The 23,429-nt window shown below is 33.3% G+C and overlaps 3 protein-coding genes across 7 annotated transcripts; 2 read left to right on the forward strand and 1 right to left on the reverse strand.

Moving 5' to 3' along the window:
* The first annotated feature begins 4,033 nt into the window (after positions 1-4,033).
* LOC106762676 (C-type lectin receptor-like tyrosine-protein kinase At1g52310) lies at positions 4,034-9,366 on the forward strand. 3 transcript variants are annotated; one of them, XM_022780436.1, is made up of 5 exons: positions 4,034-4,372; positions 4,440-4,556; positions 5,742-6,170; positions 6,370-6,934; positions 8,587-9,366. In XM_022780436.1, the coding sequence occupies exons 2-5, from the start codon at positions 4,454-4,456 to the stop codon at positions 9,110-9,112; spliced, it is 1,623 nt and encodes a 540-aa protein (XP_022636157.1). In that variant the 5' UTR covers positions 4,034-4,372; positions 4,440-4,453; the 3' UTR covers positions 9,113-9,366. The 3 variants fall into 3 exon arrangements, with proteins under 3 accessions (XP_022636157.1, XP_022636158.1, XP_014502190.1); XM_022780437.1 differs by having other exon boundaries at positions 4,036-4,372; positions 4,485-4,556; XM_014646704.2 differs by having other exon boundaries at positions 4,036-4,372; positions 4,502-4,556.
* LOC106761391 lies at positions 8,973-12,548 on the reverse strand. 2 transcript variants are annotated; one of them, XM_022780438.1, is made up of 7 exons: positions 12,254-12,548; positions 12,074-12,167; positions 11,435-11,553; positions 11,207-11,293; positions 10,906-10,998; positions 10,654-10,711; positions 8,973-9,101 (listed from the first exon to the last, which is right to left on the reverse strand). In XM_022780438.1, the coding sequence occupies exons 1-6, from the start codon at positions 12,539-12,541 to the stop codon at positions 10,655-10,657; spliced, it is 738 nt and encodes a 245-aa protein (XP_022636159.1). In that variant the 5' UTR covers positions 12,542-12,548; the 3' UTR covers positions 8,973-9,101; position 10,654. The 2 variants fall into 2 exon arrangements, with proteins under 2 accessions (XP_022636159.1, XP_014500429.1); XM_014644943.2 differs by lacking the exon at positions 8,973-9,101 and adding an exon at positions 9,955-10,380.
* A 344-nt stretch (positions 12,549-12,892) lies between these two features.
* Positions 12,893-18,562, forward strand: LOC106761038 (DEAD-box ATP-dependent RNA helicase 17). Of its 2 annotated transcripts, none has more exons than XM_014644511.2 (10): positions 12,893-13,080; positions 13,168-13,240; positions 13,325-13,434; positions 14,209-14,352; positions 14,657-14,765; positions 15,152-15,504; positions 15,595-15,668; positions 16,038-16,339; positions 17,149-17,395; positions 18,001-18,562. In XM_014644511.2, the coding sequence occupies exons 1-10, from the start codon at positions 12,957-12,959 to the stop codon at positions 18,259-18,261; spliced, it is 1,797 nt and encodes a 598-aa protein (XP_014499997.1). In that variant the 5' UTR covers positions 12,893-12,956; the 3' UTR covers positions 18,262-18,562. The 2 variants fall into 2 exon arrangements, with proteins under 2 accessions (XP_014499997.1, XP_022636160.1); XM_022780439.1 differs by having other exon boundaries at positions 13,011-13,080; positions 14,247-14,352.
* The last annotated feature ends 4,867 nt before the right edge of the window (positions 18,563-23,429 follow it).

The following is a 23,429-nucleotide window of genomic DNA, read 5'->3' on the forward strand; positions in this document are numbered from 1 at the left end:
TTAAAGTTAGCTTGAATGCAACAACCATACAATGCTTATCATCTGTGAGTGTTGAGGAAGAGAGTTGGAAGTGGCACTACAGATTCAGACACTTAAACTTTAGGAGTTTAAGTTTGTTAAATAACAAGGAGCTTGTAAAAGGAGTACCTACAATCTCTATCCCTGAAAAGTTGTGTGAAGATTGTATACTGGGCAAACAAACCAGATCAAAGTTTGAAAATTCGGCCTCTAAATGTGCAAAGCAGCCACTTGAAGTTGTATATGTAGATGTTTGCAGCCCATTCGAGATAATTACATATGGAGGTAATAAATATTTCCTTATCTTTGTTGATGAATGGACAAGAAAATTATGGGTTTATTTGTTGAAAGAGAAAAAGGAAGTTTTCTTAACTTTTGTTAAATTTTGTGCATTGGTTGAGCGCAAATCTGGGTTGAAGGTGAAGCTTCTACGAACTGATGGTGAAGGAGAATTGAACTCCAATGAGATGAACAATTTCTGTGAAGAAAGAGGAATAATTCGTGAAGTCATTGCACCCTATACACCACAACACAATGGATTGGCCGAACGAAGGAATAGAACACTTGTTGAGATGACAAGATGTCTTCTGAAAGGAAAGAAGCTTCCACACAATCTCTGGGGAGAAGCTGTCGTCACAGTTGCTTACCTATTAAATAGATGTCCAACAAAAGCCTTGAAGAAAACTACTCCAGAAGAAGCTTGGTCAGGAGTCAAACCATCTGCAAAACATTTGAAGGTATTTGAATCTGTTTGTTACAAGCATATTCCAGATGAAAGGAGGAAAAAACTAGAAGACAAGAGTGAGACATTAATATTGGTCGGCTATCACAACACAGGCGCATACAGATTGTTCAATCCGAGAAAGAAAGAAATAGTGATAAGCAGAGATGTTCTGATAGATGAATCTGCAACATATGATTGGGAAGAGGCTGAATCAAATCATAACAGATTGGTGTCCAGTTGGTTAGAAGAAAAAGAAGGTAAAGATAATGATCAGTGCAAGTGATGAGATTAAGGCTGCAAGCAATGATATTAACACCATAAGATCACAACGAGTCAGATTTCCTTCCACAAGACTTGCAGATCATGAAATATTCAATGACAGTCAGATTACAGAAACAAGTGAGATTGCTCATTATTCGTTACTTGCTGATGCTGAAGTGTTGTCATTGGAAAAAGCAATTGAATCTCAAGAATGGAAGGAAGCCATGATGGAGGAACTAGCTGCAATTGAGAAGAATGGAACATGGATTGTGACTGAATTACCCAAGCACAAGCATGCGATTGAAGTAAAATAGGTGTTTAAAACCAAGCTTAAACCAGATGGCATAGTTGCTAAACTGAAAGCGAGACTTGTGGCAAAAGGTTTTCTTCAAAAACCAGGAGTAGACTTCACTGAGGTATTTGCCCCAATAGCTAGGCTTGAAACCATAAGACTTATTGTTGCCATTGCAAATGCAAGAGATTGGATGATATGTCAGATGGACGTGAAATCAGCTTTTCTGAATGGACCCTTAGAAGAAGAGGTATATGTGAAACAACCTCCCAGTTTTGAAAAGAAGGGTGAAAAGTGGAAAGTGCTCAAATTAAACAAGGCTTTGTATGGGCTTAGGCAAGCACCAATGGCATGGAATGTTCACATTAACTCCTAGCTGATCAAGAATGGATTCAAGAAATGCACGGTTGAGTTTGGAGTTTATTCAAAACAGGTTGGTAAAAATGGCATTTTATTAATTTGTTTGCATGTAGATGACTTGTTGATAACAGGTAACGATGAAGAAGTTATTATTGAATTCAAAGCAAAAATGAAAGGAGACTTCGAGATGACTGATCTCGACAGCCTGGGCTATTTTCTTGGGCTGGAGTTTTCACGTGTAACTGGTGGAATTCTGGTGCATCAAAAGAAATATATAGGTGATATTCTGAAGCGTTTTGGCATGGAGAATTACAACAGTACCTGTATACCAATAATGGCCAACACAAAGTTGTCTCTACAAGCAGATGATGAAAGGGTGGATGCAACTTTGTATAAACAAATCGTGGGTTCACTCAGGTATGTATGCAACAACAGACCTGATATCAATTATGGTGTTGGACTAATTAGCAAGTATATGGGAGATCCTAGACAGTCACATCTTGGCACTGCCAAACATATACTGAGATATCTGAAGGGGACAACAAATTATGGACTCTTTTATCCAAAGAAACTCAATGGAATGGTTGGAATGCTAGAGGCCTGGAGCGACTTTGATTGGTCAGGAGATCAGCTGGACAGGAAGAGCACATTTGGATACGTACTCAAGTTCATGGGAGCTTCATTTAGCTGGTGCTCAAAGAAGCAAAGTGTTGTTGCACTACCTTCATGCGAGGCTGAATACGTTGCTTCTTCTGAAACAACATGTCAGTGCACTTGGATTGAGGCAATGCTTGATGAGTTGATGATCGACTACTGCAAACCAGTTAAGCTCGTGATAGATAACAAATCTGCTATCAACCTTGTTAGAAATCCCGTGGCACATGGACGAAGTAAACACATTGAGACTCGATATCATTATCTGAGAGAGTAGGTTGACAAGAAGAAACTGGATCTTCTGCATTGCTCAACGGAGGATCAAGTTGCTGACGTCTTCACCAAAGCTCTACGCCAGAACAAGTTTCAAAAACTAAGAGAACATCTTGGAGTTAGATCTCCTAACAATTTCACTTTAAGAAGGGTGTGTTGAGTGTTTTAAATTAAAACTGTAATAACGGTCATATAGTTTGACCCGATCTTTTCTCTCTTTCTTTATATACTAGTTTGTATCCATTCCTACACAGTTTTATGAAATACAAATTTCAGATTTCCTTTTCTATTTTCTAAAGTCATATTCTCTCTACCAAAACTCTGTCCACACACATAGTTATCAGACTTTATTTTACATGTTAACTGGAATATATTTATATATAACACAAAACTATATTAAATTCAATTAATAATTTAGTCTTATATTTATATTTTTTATTTATTTTTGTTTTAATATCTACTTTTTAATCAATCGAAAACCAAAATTTATTAAATAAAGTCAATTTAGTGTTTTTATCTTAATTTGATATTAACTTAGTTGAAAAAGTGATCACATATCAGTTTAATAAAAAAATTAATTAATAATTTGACTACTATATAAGTTTATGATTCATTTTTATTCATATAATTATTTTCTTTGAAGTCATGATAAATTAAATACTCTTTTCCATTTTAAATTTCTTCTTCTCAAACGACACAATTCCAATAAAATTATCTTTTTCAGATTCAAAACCATATTCTACAATAAATTTATTTAATGAATATTACAACTCAATTAAGTAAAAGGTAAATATAGGAAAAAAACAAATCAAATAACTAAAGATAAAACCAAATTAATATTTAAACCTTTATATTATTATATTGTAATTATTAATTATCTGAATTATAACTAATATAATGCATGATTAAATTATATGGGCGGGTTACAGGGAACGTGATTCCTTACATTGGGGTGTGGTAGGGCAATTGGTTGGTGTCCGTATGAGATGTAAACTTATTCGTATGATTGATGTACTATTCGATTAAACGATAGGCTTATACCCACTGAACTTTATTATATTGTAAAACTAATTATATTTTCTTAAAGTAAAATTTAAAATGCTATAAATAATTAAGCACACATGATCTTTTAATTTTATAAAATAAAAAATTATAGTAAAAAGATTTAAGTTTAAATTCGTTATATAATAAACTAAAAAAAGTGGCATGTTATGTTATATTGGAAATATAGGTGGAGAATGGGTTTCAGCTTGTGTTTGGACTTGCTGAAAATTGACTACATTGCTGAAAATCCGTTGACGAAGGGTAATTTTGGTATGTGGTAGTGCAAGAAGCAATGTGGGGTGGTGTAGGAAGTAACTCTCAAATTGACTGCACTAAAATGGGCCTAGTACATTGGGCTTTTGCGACGTGAAAAAGACTAACCTGTACCGTTTGAATAGATCTGACACCTCGTCGTTCAGAGTGGTGACCGTCTTTAATTGCATTTACACCTACCCACCAAAACGCTGAAATGAACAAACCAGAATTGGAACTCCTTCCCCTCTTTCCTTTACTTCTCACACTTCAAGGGCAAAGAAATGAACAGCTCTTCTTCTTCTTCTTCTTCTTCTTCTGCTGCTGCTGCTGTTTTTCTCGCACGCTCTCGGCATGTGATGTTCCCGTTTCTTCATTAGTGGAATCCAGGTTTTGAGGTTACTGTGATGGAAGCCAAGTCCGTGGCACTGCAATTTCTTCTCCTTCTGCTCTCTATGCTCGCTGTTGCTACTCGTGGACTCGCTTCCAGTGCGGTGAGTGTGTTACTTCATGTTTGGTCAATCTCAAGAAATAATAGTAACTGAAGTTTTCCTTTTATAGTTCTTTCCTGAGAAATGTTTTATGTTGTGAACCGATTTGTGGAAGCTTTGTCTTGCTTGCAGACACTGAACGAGACTTGCGGATACTTCGATGGTTCTCTCAGTAGAGATACAAAAGGTACGAGTTCTTCTATTGCTTACATAACCATGATAGTTGCTATTTTAGAAATTATTATTATTATTGTCGTTGCTATAATTATTGTTATTATTATTGTACTCTCTCTGATTCAAAAGCATGGATGCTTGAGGTTTTCCCCAATGCTTATGAAGAGTCATTGAATACCTCCGACTCTGGAGGAACATCACTAAATTATCTCAGTTTCACTGGTAATATTTTCTGTTATATTTAGTGGATATCCTAAAAGACAAGGTCAGCATTGAAAATAAATTGTTTTCTTGACCTTGAAAAGTCAAAGGTGTTAAACAAATACATACTTTTGGTTGCAATTTTGTTCACTCAGTTACTAGCTGAATAGCAGTTTACATGATTAATTTGCTGTTAGCACCCAAGTAAAACTAACAAGCTAACTAATACACAGGCTAATTACAACTAATTATACCTAATTGGCAGGTTTCCTCTCATCAGTGAGTTTGCATCTGCATGCATCTCATCATGCTCATCAATTTTATAAAACTCATGGATCATTGATAGGAAGGGGGTAACATGATCATAACTTAGGGATGGTGTAATATCTCTTAAAAATGCACAATTATATTTAGATGTTGGTGATGCAGTGTCAGTGCTGGTCGCTAACAGCTATGAATAGAATGAGCGATGGTTTCTATATGCATTTTGGGAACCCTAAGCACAAATGGGATGTACATCTAATTTTTGAATTGGGTTACAATAGACAACCTGAACAGTCCACTCACACACACAAACACATATTTCCCGAGTTGGGTAACAAAATTCGAGCCCATCTAACATTCAAGATTAACACGGGCAATGGTCTGCTGTTTCTGCAAGCAAACTTGTGAGCATTTAACGATCCGCAGATTCTCTGTTCTGCCATGTGAATTTGGTTAATGGTGCCCCCAAAGTTGCATGCTTGTGCACGTTTACTGATTTTGACAACATTGATGCTCACATCCTATTATCTACATGAATGGGATAAGAATTATTGTGAACAATTCATAATACTTAATATTCATGATTTGATATATTCTATATAAATTCTAATACATTACATCTGATGATGCTTAAAGTCACATTTGGATGGTGAGTTTTGTTATTTGTTTGGATAGACTTTGAATAGTAATGCTTGAGTTTTCAAATATTATATTATTTCCTCTCCTTCTGCAGTACCTTGCCCTATTGGTTGGGTTATGGACCCTAACAAGACCAAGTGCTTTCTTCATGTTGGGAGGCCTCAATCTTGGAATGACTCTGAAATCTGTTGTAGTAAGTATGGTGGACATTTAGCTTCATTGGCATCACTTCAGGAGCTACAATTTGCTCAGAGCCTCTGTGGTGAATCTGTGAATAGTTGCTGGATTGGTGGACAAAGACACAACACTACAACTAGTTATCAGTGGATGTGGTCTGACAATTCACCAGGGAATAGCTCCATATTTCCATTGGAAAATGTTCCGCCCCATTGTAATGGAACTGGATTATCCTGTCATAGAAACAATACAGATAATCTGTGCACGGTAATGACTAATAATTCAAACTCTCTCGTGAGTGAGAGATGCGATAATCCTCACTCTTCTCTGTGTATACTTGATATAGGTATGTTCTCGTTGTATATCACCACCAATTCTCATTTTACATTCATTAGAGATTCAGTAATAATATTTTCAAATCTTTTTTATTCCCTTACCCAAAAAGTCTCTTGCTATTAAAAAGTATGTTAAATAGGTGCATTGTTTAATGAATTTTTAAATCATCATTTCTGACTAAACCGTTTACCCATTTTCTTTTATCATAGATGCAGCGTGTAACCGGATGCACTGCCATAGGGATTATTACCTTATCATCCTCATAGTAGTGAGTGCATTGATACTCTCCACAACATTAGCAGTGGTAGTTTGGCTTCTTGTATATAAGCGGGGCAAGAAAAGAAGGCGGTCTAGAAAAATATCTGTTCCAGGAGCTTCTCTTCCATCATGGAAAGTCTTCACCAAAGAGGAATTAAGGTCAATTACGAAGAATTTCAGTGAAGGTAATCGTCTTGTTGGTGATACCAAGACTGGTGGTACATACAGTGGGGTTTTATCAGATGGTTCGAGGGTTGCAGTTAAGAGATTAAAGAGGACAAGCTTTCAGAGGAAAAAGGAGTTTTATTCTGAAATTAGCAGGGTTGCTAGGCTTCGATATCCCAATCTGGTTGCTGTGATGGGATGCTGCTATGATCACGGTGATCGCTACATTGTTTATGAATTTGTAGCTAATGGTCCCTTAGATAAATGGCTGCATCACATACCTAGGGGAGGTCGTAGCTTAGATTGGGCTATGAGGATGAAAATTGCTACAACGCTTGCTCAAGGAATTGCGTATGTTCAAAATATACTTTTTATTTTGCTAACTTACTACATTTTATCTACAATTTTTCGCACTCCTTGTTCATGTGCATATTTCACTCAAATTAACAAAAAATTTCTTATGATACAATTTTTTTGCTATAAATGTGGGCATTTTGGTTATTCTGTTGTATTTGTGTGCATTCTTTGTAATATGCACGGTATTATGACTTTTAAGATTCTAAATTTCACAAGGGAACATTTAATTTAATACTTGGATTGTGTCTGGTGCATGGACAAATTGAAATGAAATGATTTTTCTTTACATTCTGTTTTCTTTGATGTTCCACCCTTTTAATTGGAACCTGAGTGTTTCATTTTTAAACTGTCCTTTTCAATTCTTTCTTTACAATGTAGCAACAATAGAATAGAACTCGAGATATGTTTTGTTCCATTCTACCATGTCTAAATGTCACTGGTCTCATTGATTATTAAATTGAGTGAAGAACTTTCATGTTCTAGATTTCCCTGTCTCTAAAGTCCTACAGCCATCCTGTTCTTGAATATTATTTTTGCATGAGAATAATATTCTCTTCATTCTGTTTTTCGGTTTGGAAGATAGGGATTGCCATTTGACCAAGTAAATATTACAAAGGATGGTGGAGTGAATGAATTAAAATATGCTCTGCTGGTGTACTTGGCTCAAAACTTCACGTGGACGGTGGAGTTTCAGAGTAAATGTCCCAGGATCCCACAATGCTATTTCTGACATTAGATGATCATAGAGGAAGATAGAGATATAGAGCTAATTATCTTAGCCCATGGTTGTTTGTGTTGGATCCACTAATCTTGCATTGCATCTGTCTTATATTATGTCCTCATCTCACTAGTTATCATTAGAGGATCCTGATCCATCTAGAAAAGAGGAAATAATTAATGTGTTTTTTTAATTGCTGGTTAGGTTTCAGTTTTCGTTTGCGTTATGGGCTATCTACAGTTTCTTTGTCCAGCACTAGCACAGTAAAATTGAGATTTTTGAAGATGTTTTAAATATTATCTTCTTTTCTAATGTTTATTTATTATATTATATAAAAATTTACATTTCCCGAGCCTTGTAAAATCATTTATGAAAGATTTCAGTCCTTTAGCATCAAATCTTCAAGACTTTTTCCTGGTTAGTTATATAACGTTGCTTCATTTCATTGTTGCTGTCCTATTGGTCCAGTGTAGTAGATTATGTTTTCCTTAGGGTATGTTTGTTTACCTTCATTATGCAAACTCATCAATGCCTTGTGTGCTTTATAGGAGAATATAACATAGAAACCCGATGGCTTTTAAGTGTCTAAATATGCAATGTCAGTTAGCTTGTAAAATCATGCCAAGGGTAAATAAGCCGTTATCTACCTATCAAGAAGAAAGGGTGGTGGGAAGGGATGAAGAAAGAGAGGAGGAAATAATTTGAAACACATGGCAGGGGAACCATATGCATGTTTGTTGAGTTTTTTCATAACGGTAATTATAATTCCATTCACTGTACAAAACTATTCCTCTTGAGTTTGTTCCAAACTTGATTTGCCAACCAAAAGTAAATAAATAAATTAAATATTCCATACTCTGCAGTATTTTGAACTTAAATGGATAGATTGATTAATGTATAATTGCGGCCTACGTCTCTATTTCAACAGGTTTCTGCATGACAAGGTTAAGCCACAAGTTGTGCATCGAGATATACGTGCAAGTAATGTACTCCTGGATGAGGAGTTTGGAGCACGTCTGATGGGTGTTGGTCTGTCCAAGATTGTGCCGTACGAAGTAATGCATGAGAGAACTGTCATGGCAGGTGGAACTTACGGATATCTTGCTCCAGAGTTTGTGTATAGGAACGAGTTTACAACAAAGAGTGACGTATATAGTTTTGGCGTCCTACTACTTGAAATAGTAAGCGGACGTAGACCTACACAGGCAGTTGATTCCGTTGGTTGGCAGAGTATCTTTGAGTGGGCAACACCTCTTGTGCAAGTTCATCGCTACCATGAACTCTTGGATCCTCATATAACTTCATCCTCTTCTAGCATTATCCCAGAGGCTAGTACCATCCAAAAGGTGGTTGACCTTGTTTATTCCTGCACGCAGCATGTTCCTTCTATGCGCCCTAGAATGTCTCATGTTGTTCACCAGCTGCAACAGATTGCCCAACCACCTACAAAGTAAAAGCTAATCTTGACCTCAATTCAGATAGTTTTTTGCTAATACATGTAACAGATATTTATGTACTTTAACTTCCCCTTCTTTGGGATCGAAATTAGCTTTAAGTGGGAACTAGGGTTAGAAGAGGCAAATTGTGCGAAACTATCTGAATTTTTATACACGCAGGTGTAATTGTACTATTAATGGAACTGTACTATTGAAGAATTGTTTTTTAGTATAGAAGTGATTCTTCAACAAGAGATTAATTTCGTTTAGTACTAAATTTATTTGATTCATTGTCAAAGGAAGGAAAAGAAAGAAAAATAGAGGAATTAACATGATGTGTTTGTTGAAAAGAGAAAAATGAGAAGAAATAAATTAAAATATTGTACAACTCACTACTATTTGTTTATTATCTCTACTTATTTTTCATCTCATCTCTGTTTTATTTGTCTATCGTAATGTCATAACAGGCATGGGTATTAGTGTTCTGTTTGATTGAGTGGAAAGAGTGAACGATGCTAAATGAGATCATTCATGTTGTGTTTCTATTAAAAAAGCGATTTTCAAAGTTAGTATCCTATATAATTAAGTTTATTTAAAATTTTGAAATTAAAAAACTAAAATACCTGGAAATAAGGACATCTTCAACTATGAAAAAAAAATGTTAGAAATATAACTTCTCTTGCTTATTATTTGTACAAATGGAGTGAGAGTAGTGTGCCATTTTACCAAATATAGAGATGTTAACATGAACTAAACAAAAGAAATATTACTTTAAATTAATGTAATTTGATGTGATTCTAGAAAGTCGATCAATTCCAAATCTAAAGTTAGTTTTTTAACGTTAAACTAAACATAAAAAATTTAACAAAAATCACGTTACTTAATATTTTAACAAGATTATAAACATAGTACAATACAAAAAGCACTACTAGTACAATACAAAAAGCTTCTCGCTCAGCATTACATGAAAATAAAACAACGGCAGAAAAGTATTACATCTGAAATAATCAACATACATAGAACATTTGAAACGTATTCTTTTCGAGATACCTTCAAGCCTTCAAGCCGCATAACGATCAAGATGTACAATTTTTGTTGTTTAAAGAGAGAAATACAAGGCAAATTTGAGAGCTACGGGATACAAACTAACACAATAAATAGCTACAATTTTGCAGGTGGCGTCAAACATACACTTCTAGGGGCTGTTAATAAAGTAGCACTAGTATTTATTGAAACTGAACTGCCCTGGGAAGAGATATTGATTGTTATTTACAATATCACCGCACCTGTGTGTCCAATTGAAAATTAACATACGTATACAACACAGGCAAAGTCAGCATAATAAAGAATCACCAAATTATATGCTGGTATCAGGAAAAAATTCCATCCTTATCTGGCTTGAAAATTGATTTTGATCTAAATATTTGTATCAATTTTCCTCTAGCTATGTGCGTCTCTTTGATATTGCTTTTATATTTCAAAGTGGACAAGCACTTGAATGTAAAGCCGAATACATGCAAACAACACATGAATTTTATTTTTACATAAAATTCACTAACCTCAATCTATGGATTCTGTTGTTTGGGATTGTTGCTCTTCAAATAAAGATTGTATTCTCTGCAATAAACAACATACCTCGGTTCTTAGCCAAAAGAATCAACTTCAGTTCAGATGCATGCAACTGAATCCTTTCCCTTTTCGCAACTTTTTATTATACTTCAATCTCAGGGGAATTATTAAAATTCGTGTTTCTTCCCATCCTCGGTGCCATTAATTAACTAACAATTCAACATCTCATGTACATTTTTTACCTTGACAGAGCTTCCAACTTCCTCTAGTTTCTGCATTAGTAGCTGCTCCCGAGAAGGTTTATAATCATGTTTCAGTGACTTCGATGTAGACACCTGGAAGTTACAGTAAAACAATAAAAGGTGAGATAGATAGAGACAATAAGTAAGCAACATGAGCAATGAGTGATAAGCAATATAAAGGTTTACAGGTCAATAACTTAACACTATCGGTCACCCACTTCCCCAGAAGAAAAAGAGAAAAAAAGAAAAAGTAGAAAATTTAAAAAAAATTTATTCCCAATCTGGCACCGCGATGACTTACCATCAGATGGTTTGGAACATCTTCAAATGTAGAAAACTGCCTTGACATAACCTCATTTCTCATGTTTGATAGACGCATCATAACTGCCTGAAAAGAATGGAAGCATTGCAAAGAGCAGTTCCGCATAACCCATGCTATCAATCAACTTGATGTGGAAGACGAGAGCCACGAGAAATTTCTAACTAGAAACGGTTTTAGATTTTGGATATGTCTTTGAAAGAAGGATACCTTCCTGAAAGCATTTGGGTTCGCAACCCCCTCGATTTTAACATCATCACTGGGTGGCCTTCTAACTCCAACATTTTCAATTCTAAGAGAATAGACGCCAAAAAGTGATTGCATGTATCCTATGAATAGAGACAAACAATCACGAACTAAAAATTGAAACCATACGACCATAAAACCATTACTAGATATTGGAAAGCCTAATAGAAAAACAAGAAATGAAACCAATCACAATAGATAGTGTCAACTGAATGGAAGAATAAATAATAGTAATAATTTAGACTGATCGACAGTGTATTATCATTTGATAATCCTTTTTATTCATTGTCAGGGGTGAAGAGTATCCATCATTGCCTATGATTAATCTAGTTCAATGTCAAAAGAAGACCGAGACCAGAATTATAATTCTCATGTCTTAATAATCAAGTGTTTCCACAAGGCTTGTCTCCAACTCTAGGGAGAATACCGGGTTAAATAAGAATCATAAATCTAAACCATTAATCATAGTTAAATGGGATGAGAAAAAACACTTTACTCATTTGATGTATTTTAATTTTAACATAATTTTTTTTCATTACATTTCATCCCACACTTTTGCAAATCAAAGCACAGTAATACATAAGAAAAGTGAAAAAACTGCACCTTGTTCAACCACAACATCTGCCACAGAGTGCAGCAAAACGTGCTTCTCCTTCTTCAGCACTCCAAAACACGGAAATGGCACCGGTCTCGTAATCTGAGCTACACAACCACATATTCACGAAATTTTGATTTCTCAAAAAATAAATAACGATAAAGCAACATGAGAGAGGGAGAGATTGCCTTGTAAACAATGGCGTTTGGAGTGAGATAGAGGGTTCTAGAACGAATATCCTTCCTCAGTATGAACCTTCTCACTGGTAGATAAAGCAACATGAGGAATCCAATGCCCCATGCCAGAATCAACAACACGGAGTAAAGCACCCACTGCACTGTTTGGTACTTCACGAATCTGTGTTCCATCTCCCGGAACGACGCCGCATAGAGCACCGCCTCCGTCTCGCGCTCATTCTCCTCCAACAAACTCTTCTCCAAACTCTCTATTTCCACCACCTCCTCCGCCGTTCCCATAATGGCCCTCGCCAACAAGCCCATTCAGCACTTGCCATATATTATTTCACACTGATGGGCCTCCAAGGTAGTCGGCCCATAAAAGTCGACCCAAAATAAAAATAAAAAATTATAAAATAATTAATTAAATTATATACATACATATCTTTCTCTCTTCTCTCTCTTTCTATATATATATATATATATATATATATATATATATAGAGAGAGAGAGAGAGAACTGTTAAAAGTGGTTAAAGATTCTTTTTGTTTTATTAAAAGTTAATTACATTTTAATTGGATTTAATTGAGGGTATAACTGTGATTTTTGAAAATTGTGGAGGTGTTGGATGAAACCTTGGAGGTGTGAGATGATGCACTCAAATTATAAAACCTCGTAAACCCTTTCGCTCAGAAGGGAACAAGAGAAGAAATAATGGGGGTGAAGAAGCTTAGTCAGGGAGTGAAAAACGAAGGTAATGGCAGCAACGACAACGTTTTTGCTTCATGCTCCTTCTCCAGCCTTGGCCTTGATTCCAATTTGTGTGAACAACTTCATGGTATTGTTTTTTTTTTTTTTTTTTTTTTTTTTGTGGTTCTATTGAGAGTGTGACACAATTTGATTTTTAATTTTTGATTGTTTACAGAGAGGTTGGGGTTTGAAGTTCCGACGCTGGTACAAGCTCAAGCAATTCCTGTTATTCTCTCTGGGCGTCATGCGTATCCTTTTCTTAGTTTTTGGTGTTTCTTGCTGAGATTTTTTATTGAAAATCCAAAATTGGGTTCTTTAATGAAGAATTATAGATTGGTAAATGCTGCAACGGGCACGGGGAAGACTGCTGCGTATCTCGCTCCGATTGTTCATCTCTTGCAGGGTTACGAAAATCGGATTCAGCGCTCTGATGGAACATTTGGTGCGTTTTGTTTTTGTTTTGAATGATTTAGTTCCTTTGTGTAATTATTATTATTTTTTTGCTAAATGGCCAGCACGTTTTGATCAGTTTTATCATTTGAGGATCGTGATTATATATCCTACTTATAGTCCATCTTATGGCTTATAAGATAATGAAAGTAATGCTTAATTTTGACATTAGCTTTGTTACTTTGAATTTGTTTCCGAAGCCCATGGCTTCGCGTGAATTTTATAGAGGTGGGGGATGGTGAGATTGAAAGTTGGAACTTCAGTGACTAACTCCCCCGAAAAGGAAAAGCATAAGCAGTTATGTATGCTAAACCCCCTTTTAACATTGAAGCATCGATAACGTACATACCCACTTGACCTTACAAACAGTGACAAAATCCTTATTTTACTGGGTGGTGTTAGGTATATAGATTGTATGGTATCATTGGGCTCTATCAAAGACCAATTCTCAACAATTTTATTCATCACGAGTTTATTATTAACGTTTTCTTTCATTAGTATAAGAATAGAAGGGATTGAACTCTTGATTATATGTCAAATAACAACTGTGTACAGCCTTAAGCTGTTAAGTGAAGACACATTATTTTCTATAATGTATAATATTGAAATAGTGCATCTTGAAAACATATATCAAACTTTGCTCCTGAAAGTATTGTTTAACATATCAATTTAACTGTTTTATAGTGTCTAAACATATTATTTTGCTTATTGTTATGGCGAGTTAAGCTCGTATTAATTATAAATTTAATTGAGCTATCGGCAATAGCGTTGGTTCTTGTACCGACGCGTGAGCTATGTTTGCAGGTTTATGAAATTCTTCAGAAGTTATTGCATCGATTTCATTGGATTGTTCCAGGATATATTATGGGTGGAGAAAATAGATCAAAGGAGAAAGCCAGGCTGCGCAAAGGTAAAAATCGTGTCATCATTTGTATTCATCATATATACCCACTTTTCAACAGTCATTTAAGTTTGTTTTCTAGTTGTTAAACAATAAAATCTTGAAAATGATGGGGATGAAATTGTTATTGTTATAGAAGAAAATATAGGATATTTACAGTATTTTTTTTATGTTCAAAAGAAAAAAATTGTTCATAAAAGAAAATCTATGTCATGATTACAAAGAGCTTTGGAGGTGTTCTTTCTTGTATCTGAAACTTAATTAAGACTTTTAGTACTTGATCATATTTATAACCATTTTGTTTCCTTTTCAGGCATATCAATTCTTATAGCAACTCCTGGGCGTCTTCTAGATCACTTGAAGAACACAACGTCATTCTTGCACTTAAATCTGCGCTGGATAATTTTTGATGAAGCTGATCGGTATGGTTTTCGTCAATTCTATTGCTATCACATAAATCAACTTATATTTTATACTGCAAAGTTGTTATGATATTTGTTGTATAAAACCTGTATTGTAGGAAACACTCGAAGAATACAAACACAGGAATGTATATTACAGAAACATTCTGAGATTATTGATAGAAACAAAATACAATCTAATTCGATTGTCTATTTCTTTCTTATTCAATAACCCTTTTATACATAGTAATGAAAACAACCGTGATTAGTTTTTTCTGTTACTAAGTGATTATTTAGTTACAACAATTATCATAACAAAAGTCAATATGATACTTATTTCTTGATGAATTGTTTTCATTGTTTTATATTGTTTCACTAATGAGTTAATGTATCATATTTTTTTCCAGGATTTTGGAATTAGGATTTGGAAAAGATATAGAGGAAATACTAGATCTTTTGGGTTCAAGGAAAACAGTGCATGATGACCAAAAGAATACAGTTACAAGAAACTCTAAAATTCAAAGACAGAATTTGCTTTTATCTGCCACCTTAAACGAGAAAGTGAACCACCTTGCTAAAATTAGTCTAGACAATCCAGTGATGGTTGGTCTTGATGATAAGAAAATAGAACAAATTTCAACAGCTGTAAGCAATGACCATTCAGAATCTGATGGAGATAATGAAGAAGAGTATTCCAGTAAAATGCCAACAGTTGGAGATTACAAAGTTCCTGTACAGTTGATTCAGAGATACATGAAAGGTATGTGATAAATTAGAAATTTCTTCAGTGAGCTTTCTAATTTTAGATGCTATTTTAAGATCTTGAATTTGTTGTTGGATTACTATGCAGTGCCTTGCGGTTCACGACTACCTGTACTTCTTTCAATTATAAAGCATCTCTTTGAAAGGGAACCTTCGCAAAAGGTAAAGCTTCACTTTAATCTCCACCCCTTTTTTGTTGCCTTTATTCCTTGAATCTATTTCTGAGATGGTTTCTTATTTAGTAAATTTTTAATGGTTAATTATTGTTTTTAAATAGGTATATGATGGCATGAACTTTGAATAATCTTTTGGTTTAATGCTGTAATAAAAATGCACATAAAGAGCAAGAACAAAAATATCTCATCTATATGGCAATATGTCATTAAGAAATTTACCAGAATCCATATTATTTTGGGTTATGGGACTGGAACTTATATTCAACATGAATGAATCTGCATTTGTCTTTCCACTTATGAAAGTTCTTACAAATTCAAAATTTTATACTTAGTAAGTGACATTATGATTCGACAGGTTGTTGTATTCTTTTCAACATGCGATGCAGTAGATTTTCACTATTCACTGTTAAGTGAATTTCAATTTTCATCCTATTCACAAACAGAAGGGACCCGACAGAAGTTTCTTGGATGCAAAATTTTTCGGTTACATGGTAATATGGTGCAGGAGGACCGGAGAACCAGTTTTCAGACCTTTAAAACTGAGAAATCTGCTTTGCTTTTGTCTAGTGATGTTTCTGCTAGAGGCCTGGATTTTCCAAAGGTCAGATGCATCATACAATATGATTCTCCTGGAGAAGCTACGGAATATGTTCATAGGTATCTGCCAATTTTCACGTTTGAGTTATTTTTGTTTGATTTATTTGCGGGAAGGGGGGAGGTGTTCATATTGTGTTATGTTCATTAACATGCTTTTAACCTGTTTATATGACCTGTATGTTTTTTGAGATTGTATTAACAAATACGAGCAATAATAGGGAAAAATGGTGCTATAAAGCTCAAGTAGTTCGAGTTTCGTAAAAAGATTATTGGCAAATATAAACCTTGAAAATTTTCTTTTAATTGATGAGGGGTAATTGTCTAAACGTTCATACATCGTTTAACTGAAAATTACACATCAAAGCTGATAAATTGTTACGGCTTGGAGATCAACAACATAAAATAATATGAAACAAGTTGAATTATACGATGCATTAATGTAAAAAAATAATTTTAGAACTCTTCCATCGTTTGTTTTCTGATGTCATTCTAATACCTCGGTTCATAATTTTTTAGGGTGTTATAATGCCTCAGTCTCTTAAGCGTAATAGGCACTCTAACTATAATTATTATTGTATTAAAATTTTGACGAAAAATAAGCTAGCAAGGACTAATATAAAATTGAAAATGTAAAATCCTTCTTGTAATGCTTTTAAGCATGGTTTTCACTTGCTTTATGCCACAATTGTTTTATAACAAAATTTAAAGGTTTTTTTTCAAAAAGCATAAAATTATGTTTTGGGTTTTACATCTCCAATCATGAGAAAATAGAGCATCTTCCCAGTTATTCCATCATGATTATTTGCAATCTTTCTTTATAATTGAAATGCTATATCTTATTTCTGATTTGTCATGAATTACCAATGCAGGGTTGGTAGAACTGCCCGACTGGGTGAAAAAGGAGAGTCGTTGCTATTTCTGCAACCAGTTGAGATAGACTATTTACAGGACTTGGAAAAACATGGTGTCTCACTCACAGAGTATCCTATCCTCAAGGTGTTGGATAGTTTTCCACTATATGGACAAAAGAACTACACAAAGAAGTCAGTGTTCTTAGATTCACATCCCTGGGTCCTTTGTCTCCAAAAGGCACTTGAAGCTTTCATCATGTCGAAGGTGAATTTCATGGCTGATCTCGTTGAAATGCGTTGTGTGTCCTTATTTAATTTAGTCTTAACTTTGTAATCCTTAACTTGGAAAACAAAACATTTCATGGTGATTTAGTTTTCTACTAAGCTATAGAACTTACAAAATACTGACGATAAAAATAAAATGGCCCTCAAGTGCATGAGGGGGTTGTGTAGGGAACTTTTTTTAATCTTTTTAAATATTCCTGTTAAAATTAACCCCAAAATTCAAGGGTGAAAAGATGATATAGATTTGAGAGTTCTCTCCCTTTTCCTTAAATATTCCAATTAAGGTTTTTTACCTCTTTATTCCCCATAAGTTGGATCAAATAGAAGATCCGATTAAAAGGTGAAGTCAATGCATTGAGATTAGAACCTGTAATTTCATACACAGTATTAGGCCCCACCAGGCACTTTCAAAAAAAAATTGAGCCTGATGGCTTTCAATTGGTCCGTATAGCCACCTCCAACTAGTTGGTTAAGACTTACCGAGGTGTGAAAAAAGCTTTTTGGATTTGATTATTTGAGTTATGTTACATGCTATGTCTTGGTTTTATGTTTTTGCATTGTGAATGATTCTTACCTCTTTTTCAGGCCGAGGTTGATAAACTTGCTAAGAAGGCATTTTGCTCTTGGGTTCGTGCATACACAGCGCATCGTGGTGAGTTGAAAAGAATATTTATGATCAAGAAACTTCACTTGGGGCACGTAGCAAAAAGCTTTGCATTGAAACAGCAACCGTCTTTAGTTGGACAGTCATTCCAAAAGCAAGCTAAGAAGAGGAAGAGATTTGAGAGGAAAACTGGGGTGTCAAAAAAGAGAAAAGTTGGGAGTGTGACAGGACGCAGACCATGAGAGTGGCTGATACGAGTTTTGACAAAACAAGGTGACAAATGATGACTATGGATGGATCCAAAGGATCTGATCATTGTGTCAAAAAAATGGGGTCTGAGATGAGAGAGTATGAATGTCTACGGTTCTGTTCATTTCTGTTGCCCAAATTTGTAACGTTCACTTCAACCCACCCAGATACCAGAATTACGGGTGGGCAAAAAATCTGGTTTTATCAAACTGCTCTAATTTTGGTCTAAAGATCCATTCCTCTCCGTCTGTTTTCCACTGTCCATTTTTTAAAATCTGTTTTTAGTTTGATATATATTTTAATCCATTTTTCATATCAGATTTTGATTATGAAATAATTTTTATCGGTATGATAATTTTTTATCATTTATTTTATACTTTTAATTTTATCAAGTTTATTTCCTGGAAGAAAATTTTAAAAAAATTTAAAAGTAATAATTTTTCCTATTAATTTAAGGATTTGACATTTCAAAATAGTTATATTATTTAATATATTCAAATTAGATAGTCATAAATATTATATATATATATATATATATATATATATTTTAAAGCTATTCTGATATTTATATAATTTCTTGCTACTTCGCGTATATTAAATACGGTATACTCTCCTCTTTTCATTTTACAGAAATAAAATCCTTTCTAAAATAAGATTTTTAATCAAACGAGTGGAAAGCAAAATAATTATAAAATTTTATGTTTCAAATTCTCAAGAACCAATTTAATATTTTCAATAGAAAATTTAAAAAAGTTATTCTTTCTCTTAATATTTAAAATTTATGAACCCTTAAATTAATTTTCATTCACAGTTCATACGTGTTTCAGTTCTAGTATTATGAAGTAAACTTGCTTTTGCTTATTTTTGTGACATTTCATAAATTATATGCTAGATATAATATGATAGGATATATAATCATGACTAAATAGTGTAGGGATATACATAAAGTTATAATAATTACAGTCATCCAAAATGCTATAAAAATTATAAACTTTAAGTACATAGAAAGTATTTCAAAATAATGAAAAAGATCTAAAAGTAATAATATAAACTAGGTGCTGCATGTAAACTACAAAGTTTCTCAAAATATAGAAAGGAGTCTAATAAAAAGAGTCTAAGAGTTAGTGGTTGGATCCTCTTCCTCCAAAGCACGCTCAAGGGGGACATCCTCTGGTTCTGCTCACATCCAAAGTTGGATGATCATTGCAAAAGGAAAAACATACACATACAACACAAACCAAACTATGCAAGGGTAAGTTGGGTTGGAAAAACATGTCATGTTATTATACAAAGTTTACACCAGAACAATATATTCACAGAACAAATTAAAAAGAATGACCTATCATGTTAAAATGCAATCTTGACTCGTCCGGACTAGAATGAATATCGATCTGGGACGGGTTGTGCACTTGTGATGGCATCTACTGTCTTGTAAGGCCCTTGCCAATGGGTTCCACCCTATCACCCACAAGTGTAAGCCCTTTACCGCATAATAGGCCTCCACGTAACACCTATTACTAGGACCTCCCACTACTCTCACCACATGTATCAATCTTCTTTAAGGGAGATTGAATGACCGTTAGAGTGTTAGGGATAACCCCCCATATGAAAGCATCATATATTCATTCTAAATATGAGGATCTCACCTAGAGACCCTATTTAAATACTAAACTATCACTTTGATATGATCATACTTCCCAAGATTCATCAAACAGGACATACTTTCATAGAAACATCTTTTATTAATACAAATTTCTTTATAGCATATTATTACCATCACTTACTTAATTTAAAAAGCTTGATTCCCTCACTAATGGATCCGGAAAGATCAAAAACCCCTAGAACGGCCTAAAGAACGTTCAAAACGGACGTCCAGAACCCCGAAACATCAAAAACATTAAAAACACTCAATTTGCCGCAAATAATTCGCTCAGCGCACATTTTTCCTGACAGCAACCCTTTGCAGAGCGCACAGAGTGCGCTATGCGACTCTGTATAATCTGCAGCACCCTAAAACCTACATAATGAAGCAACTCTACCCTCCCATACCAATTCTAACTATTTTGATGAATTTCTAGCACTCTTAACTTGATCTATATGATGAATCTAACTTGCCAAATCAATTCTTACACTTCCTACACAAATTCTCTAATGATTTACATCAATTCACTTTCAAATTACTTCGTTTCATCAGTGTAGGTGCTCAATCCTAATTTTACCATTTTAAACTATACTTCCTATAAGTCATATTTGTCTTACTTGGCATAAGTTTATATTAAGGATTGTCAAATTACTTACACTTTATTAAAAATAATATTTTCAGATACATTCTTATAAATCCAAAAAAATCATTTAAAATTTCTAGTTCTTGGCAGCACAAACTTTTCAGAACTCTCTTCCCCTTTGTAACGAAAAAGGTTATATATATATATATATATATATATATATATATATATATATATATATATATATGTATATGTATATTTAAAATCATTTTTACAATCTTCGTTTTTCTCAATCCGTTGTTAGTGACAGATCTTGTTTCTGCATCATGTTGTTCGCGACGTGAACTACATTTCTCTTTAGTAAGTTATTTAAGGTAACCGTATCACCATTTACACATATATATGTAACTCATTAACCTAAGCGGCCTAGTTGGGTTAACTCTGGCGGGTTGTAGGTAGATGTTAGGATTATGTTAGAGTTTTAATTGATCCACCCAACCTATGGGTGGGAACTAATTATTCGTTTAGTTTATAAAATTTTTGAATTTGTTCAAAATAAACAAATTATATCTTGCGTTGTGTTTACTTTTTCAATCATTTTAGATATAATTTTAAAATATTGGATTTTCCGTTATTTAAATCGCATATCTCCATCACTTGTAGTGATTTATCATTCAATGAATGATTGACAGAAAAACCGATTTACTTGAATAAATTTCAAGTTTTTATCTAAAAAAGAGAATTTTTCTTTTTTCCTTCTTAAAAAAAGAGTTGAATAGAAAAATGGTTCTCACCTTCAATAGAGAATTATGCGAGTGACCTACTTAATCTTATTTGTAGAAATTTTAAGGATCAATTATTAGACCATGCATACTAGAAATTAACTAATTTAAAAGATTAATTTGTCTAAATTATATTATTTTAAAGTATGGAAATATACATTTTTATTATAACTTAAATAATCAATACTTATAAAATAACTTTTTATTATTAATTATAATAAAATAACTTAAGATGCAAATGTAATAATTATTTTAGTTTATTAAATATATATTAATTAAAAAATTAAAATATTTATATAATTAAATATCCAAGATATATTTAATCTCATTGTAATTTTTATTTACTTCTTTCTATATATATATATATATATATATATATATATATATATATATATATATATATATATTAATAAATATGATAATAATAATAATTATTATTATTATAAAATAATGAAAGTTATAATAAATAAAGATTTGATTATTGTAGATAGACATATAATCTCGAGAATTTACATGAGTGAGTTTTAATCAAAATAAATGTTTTTGGGTTATGTTTGGAAAAAAAAAAAAAAATCATGGTATACACTTCCTTGTACTACCTAAAGCATTACTTTTATCTCATGGATATCATGTTCATTTTGGTATCATAGTAGGTAAACTTTATCATATGGAGATCATGTTAATTCTAATATAATGAAAGATGATTTTATTAAAAAACATTGAAATCATGATATTTTTTTACTTTGGACTCATTTATTTTTACTCATTACTATAAAAATTAATTGAAGTCTTTATAAATACCGAGCTTAATTTTATTATAAATCTGTCGGAAGAAATTATTGTCATTACTAACACCTTATTGCTGACATAATTTAGAATATAATTAATAAAAGTCAATCTATTGTTAAAAATAAGGTAAAATAAACAAACTTAATATTATACAGTTGTTTGTAATTAAATAACTTATCAAAATTAATTTATGTCAAGTTATTGTACTTTTTGAGAGTATTAATCCTATAAACTATTATATAATTAATAAAATAGAATCGTTAATAAATAGGAAATATAAAGTTTATTCATAAATAATTATAAAATTAATTTTATATATAAATTTATAAATCAATACTAGTATATATTATTTTTAATTTTTTTTAATTTTTATCTTTAGTTAGTTTGTTATTATTTCTTATTTGTATTTTGGACTTAATTTATATTTCTTCTATTATAAATAAAAGACTCTACGTTTATATTCAACACAAGTAAGATTAATTCTATACATAGTTTTCACTATATTCAACATGGTATATAGAGTTAGGTTCTTTTGAGGAAAACATTTTTGTTGTCTCTACCACTACATTTGTTGCTGTCGGCGACAGTGTCATCTACCGTTGGCAGCTACATCATCTATTGTCGTCGTCTACGGTTCCCATTACCAGAGTTTCAACTTTGATCGACAATCACATAGTTTGGATCATCTTGGCCAAATGACCATTGTGTCATCAACGAGGTCTTCATTAGAGCTCCTACGCAGTCTTAGTGCCTTTTAAAGTTGTGAATTTGCTTCCTTTTTCATCATGTGTGGTGACATGTCTTGTCTTCTATTAGGCAACGATTTAGAGTGTCGAGGTCACTCTTTTTTCTCTTCCACGTTTGTCATGCATGATCCCACTTCCCGTCTCTTCTTAGGCAACTATTCGGAGCGTCGAGGTCGCTCTTTCTTTTTCATTTTTTCAGATGCCTTGAGTGGAGAATCTTGAATTTTTAAGGTTTCTCTCCCGTTCATCCATGACTTCTTCAACTATTGTCTCTTCTAACCTTTCTTTTGTCACCATTGCATTTGACATGTCCATATATGTTTTTTCTCTCATGGCAAAGATGGTTTTTGTTAGTTTATTTGAAACTGTGGTGGCTCTTTAACAATGACATCTTTATCTACTGGATGTCAACAATGCATTCCTTAATTCTAATTTGTAAGAAGAAATTTATATGGAGCAAGTTCCCAAATTTGTTGCTCAAAGGAGTCTTGTGGGTTGATATTTCTTCTTCTATGTGGTGCCAGTCGAGTGCATAAACATATATTTTCACTAAGTTTTTATGAATTATAATAGTAACAAACTCGGTACATATATTATCTTTATCTTTTATTTTTAGTTA

Source organism: Vigna radiata, chromosome 5, assembly GCF_000741045.1.
Source record: "Vigna radiata var. radiata cultivar VC1973A chromosome 5, Vradiata_ver6, whole genome shotgun sequence".
Lineage (NCBI taxonomy): Eukaryota > Viridiplantae > Streptophyta > Magnoliopsida > Fabales > Fabaceae > Vigna > Vigna radiata.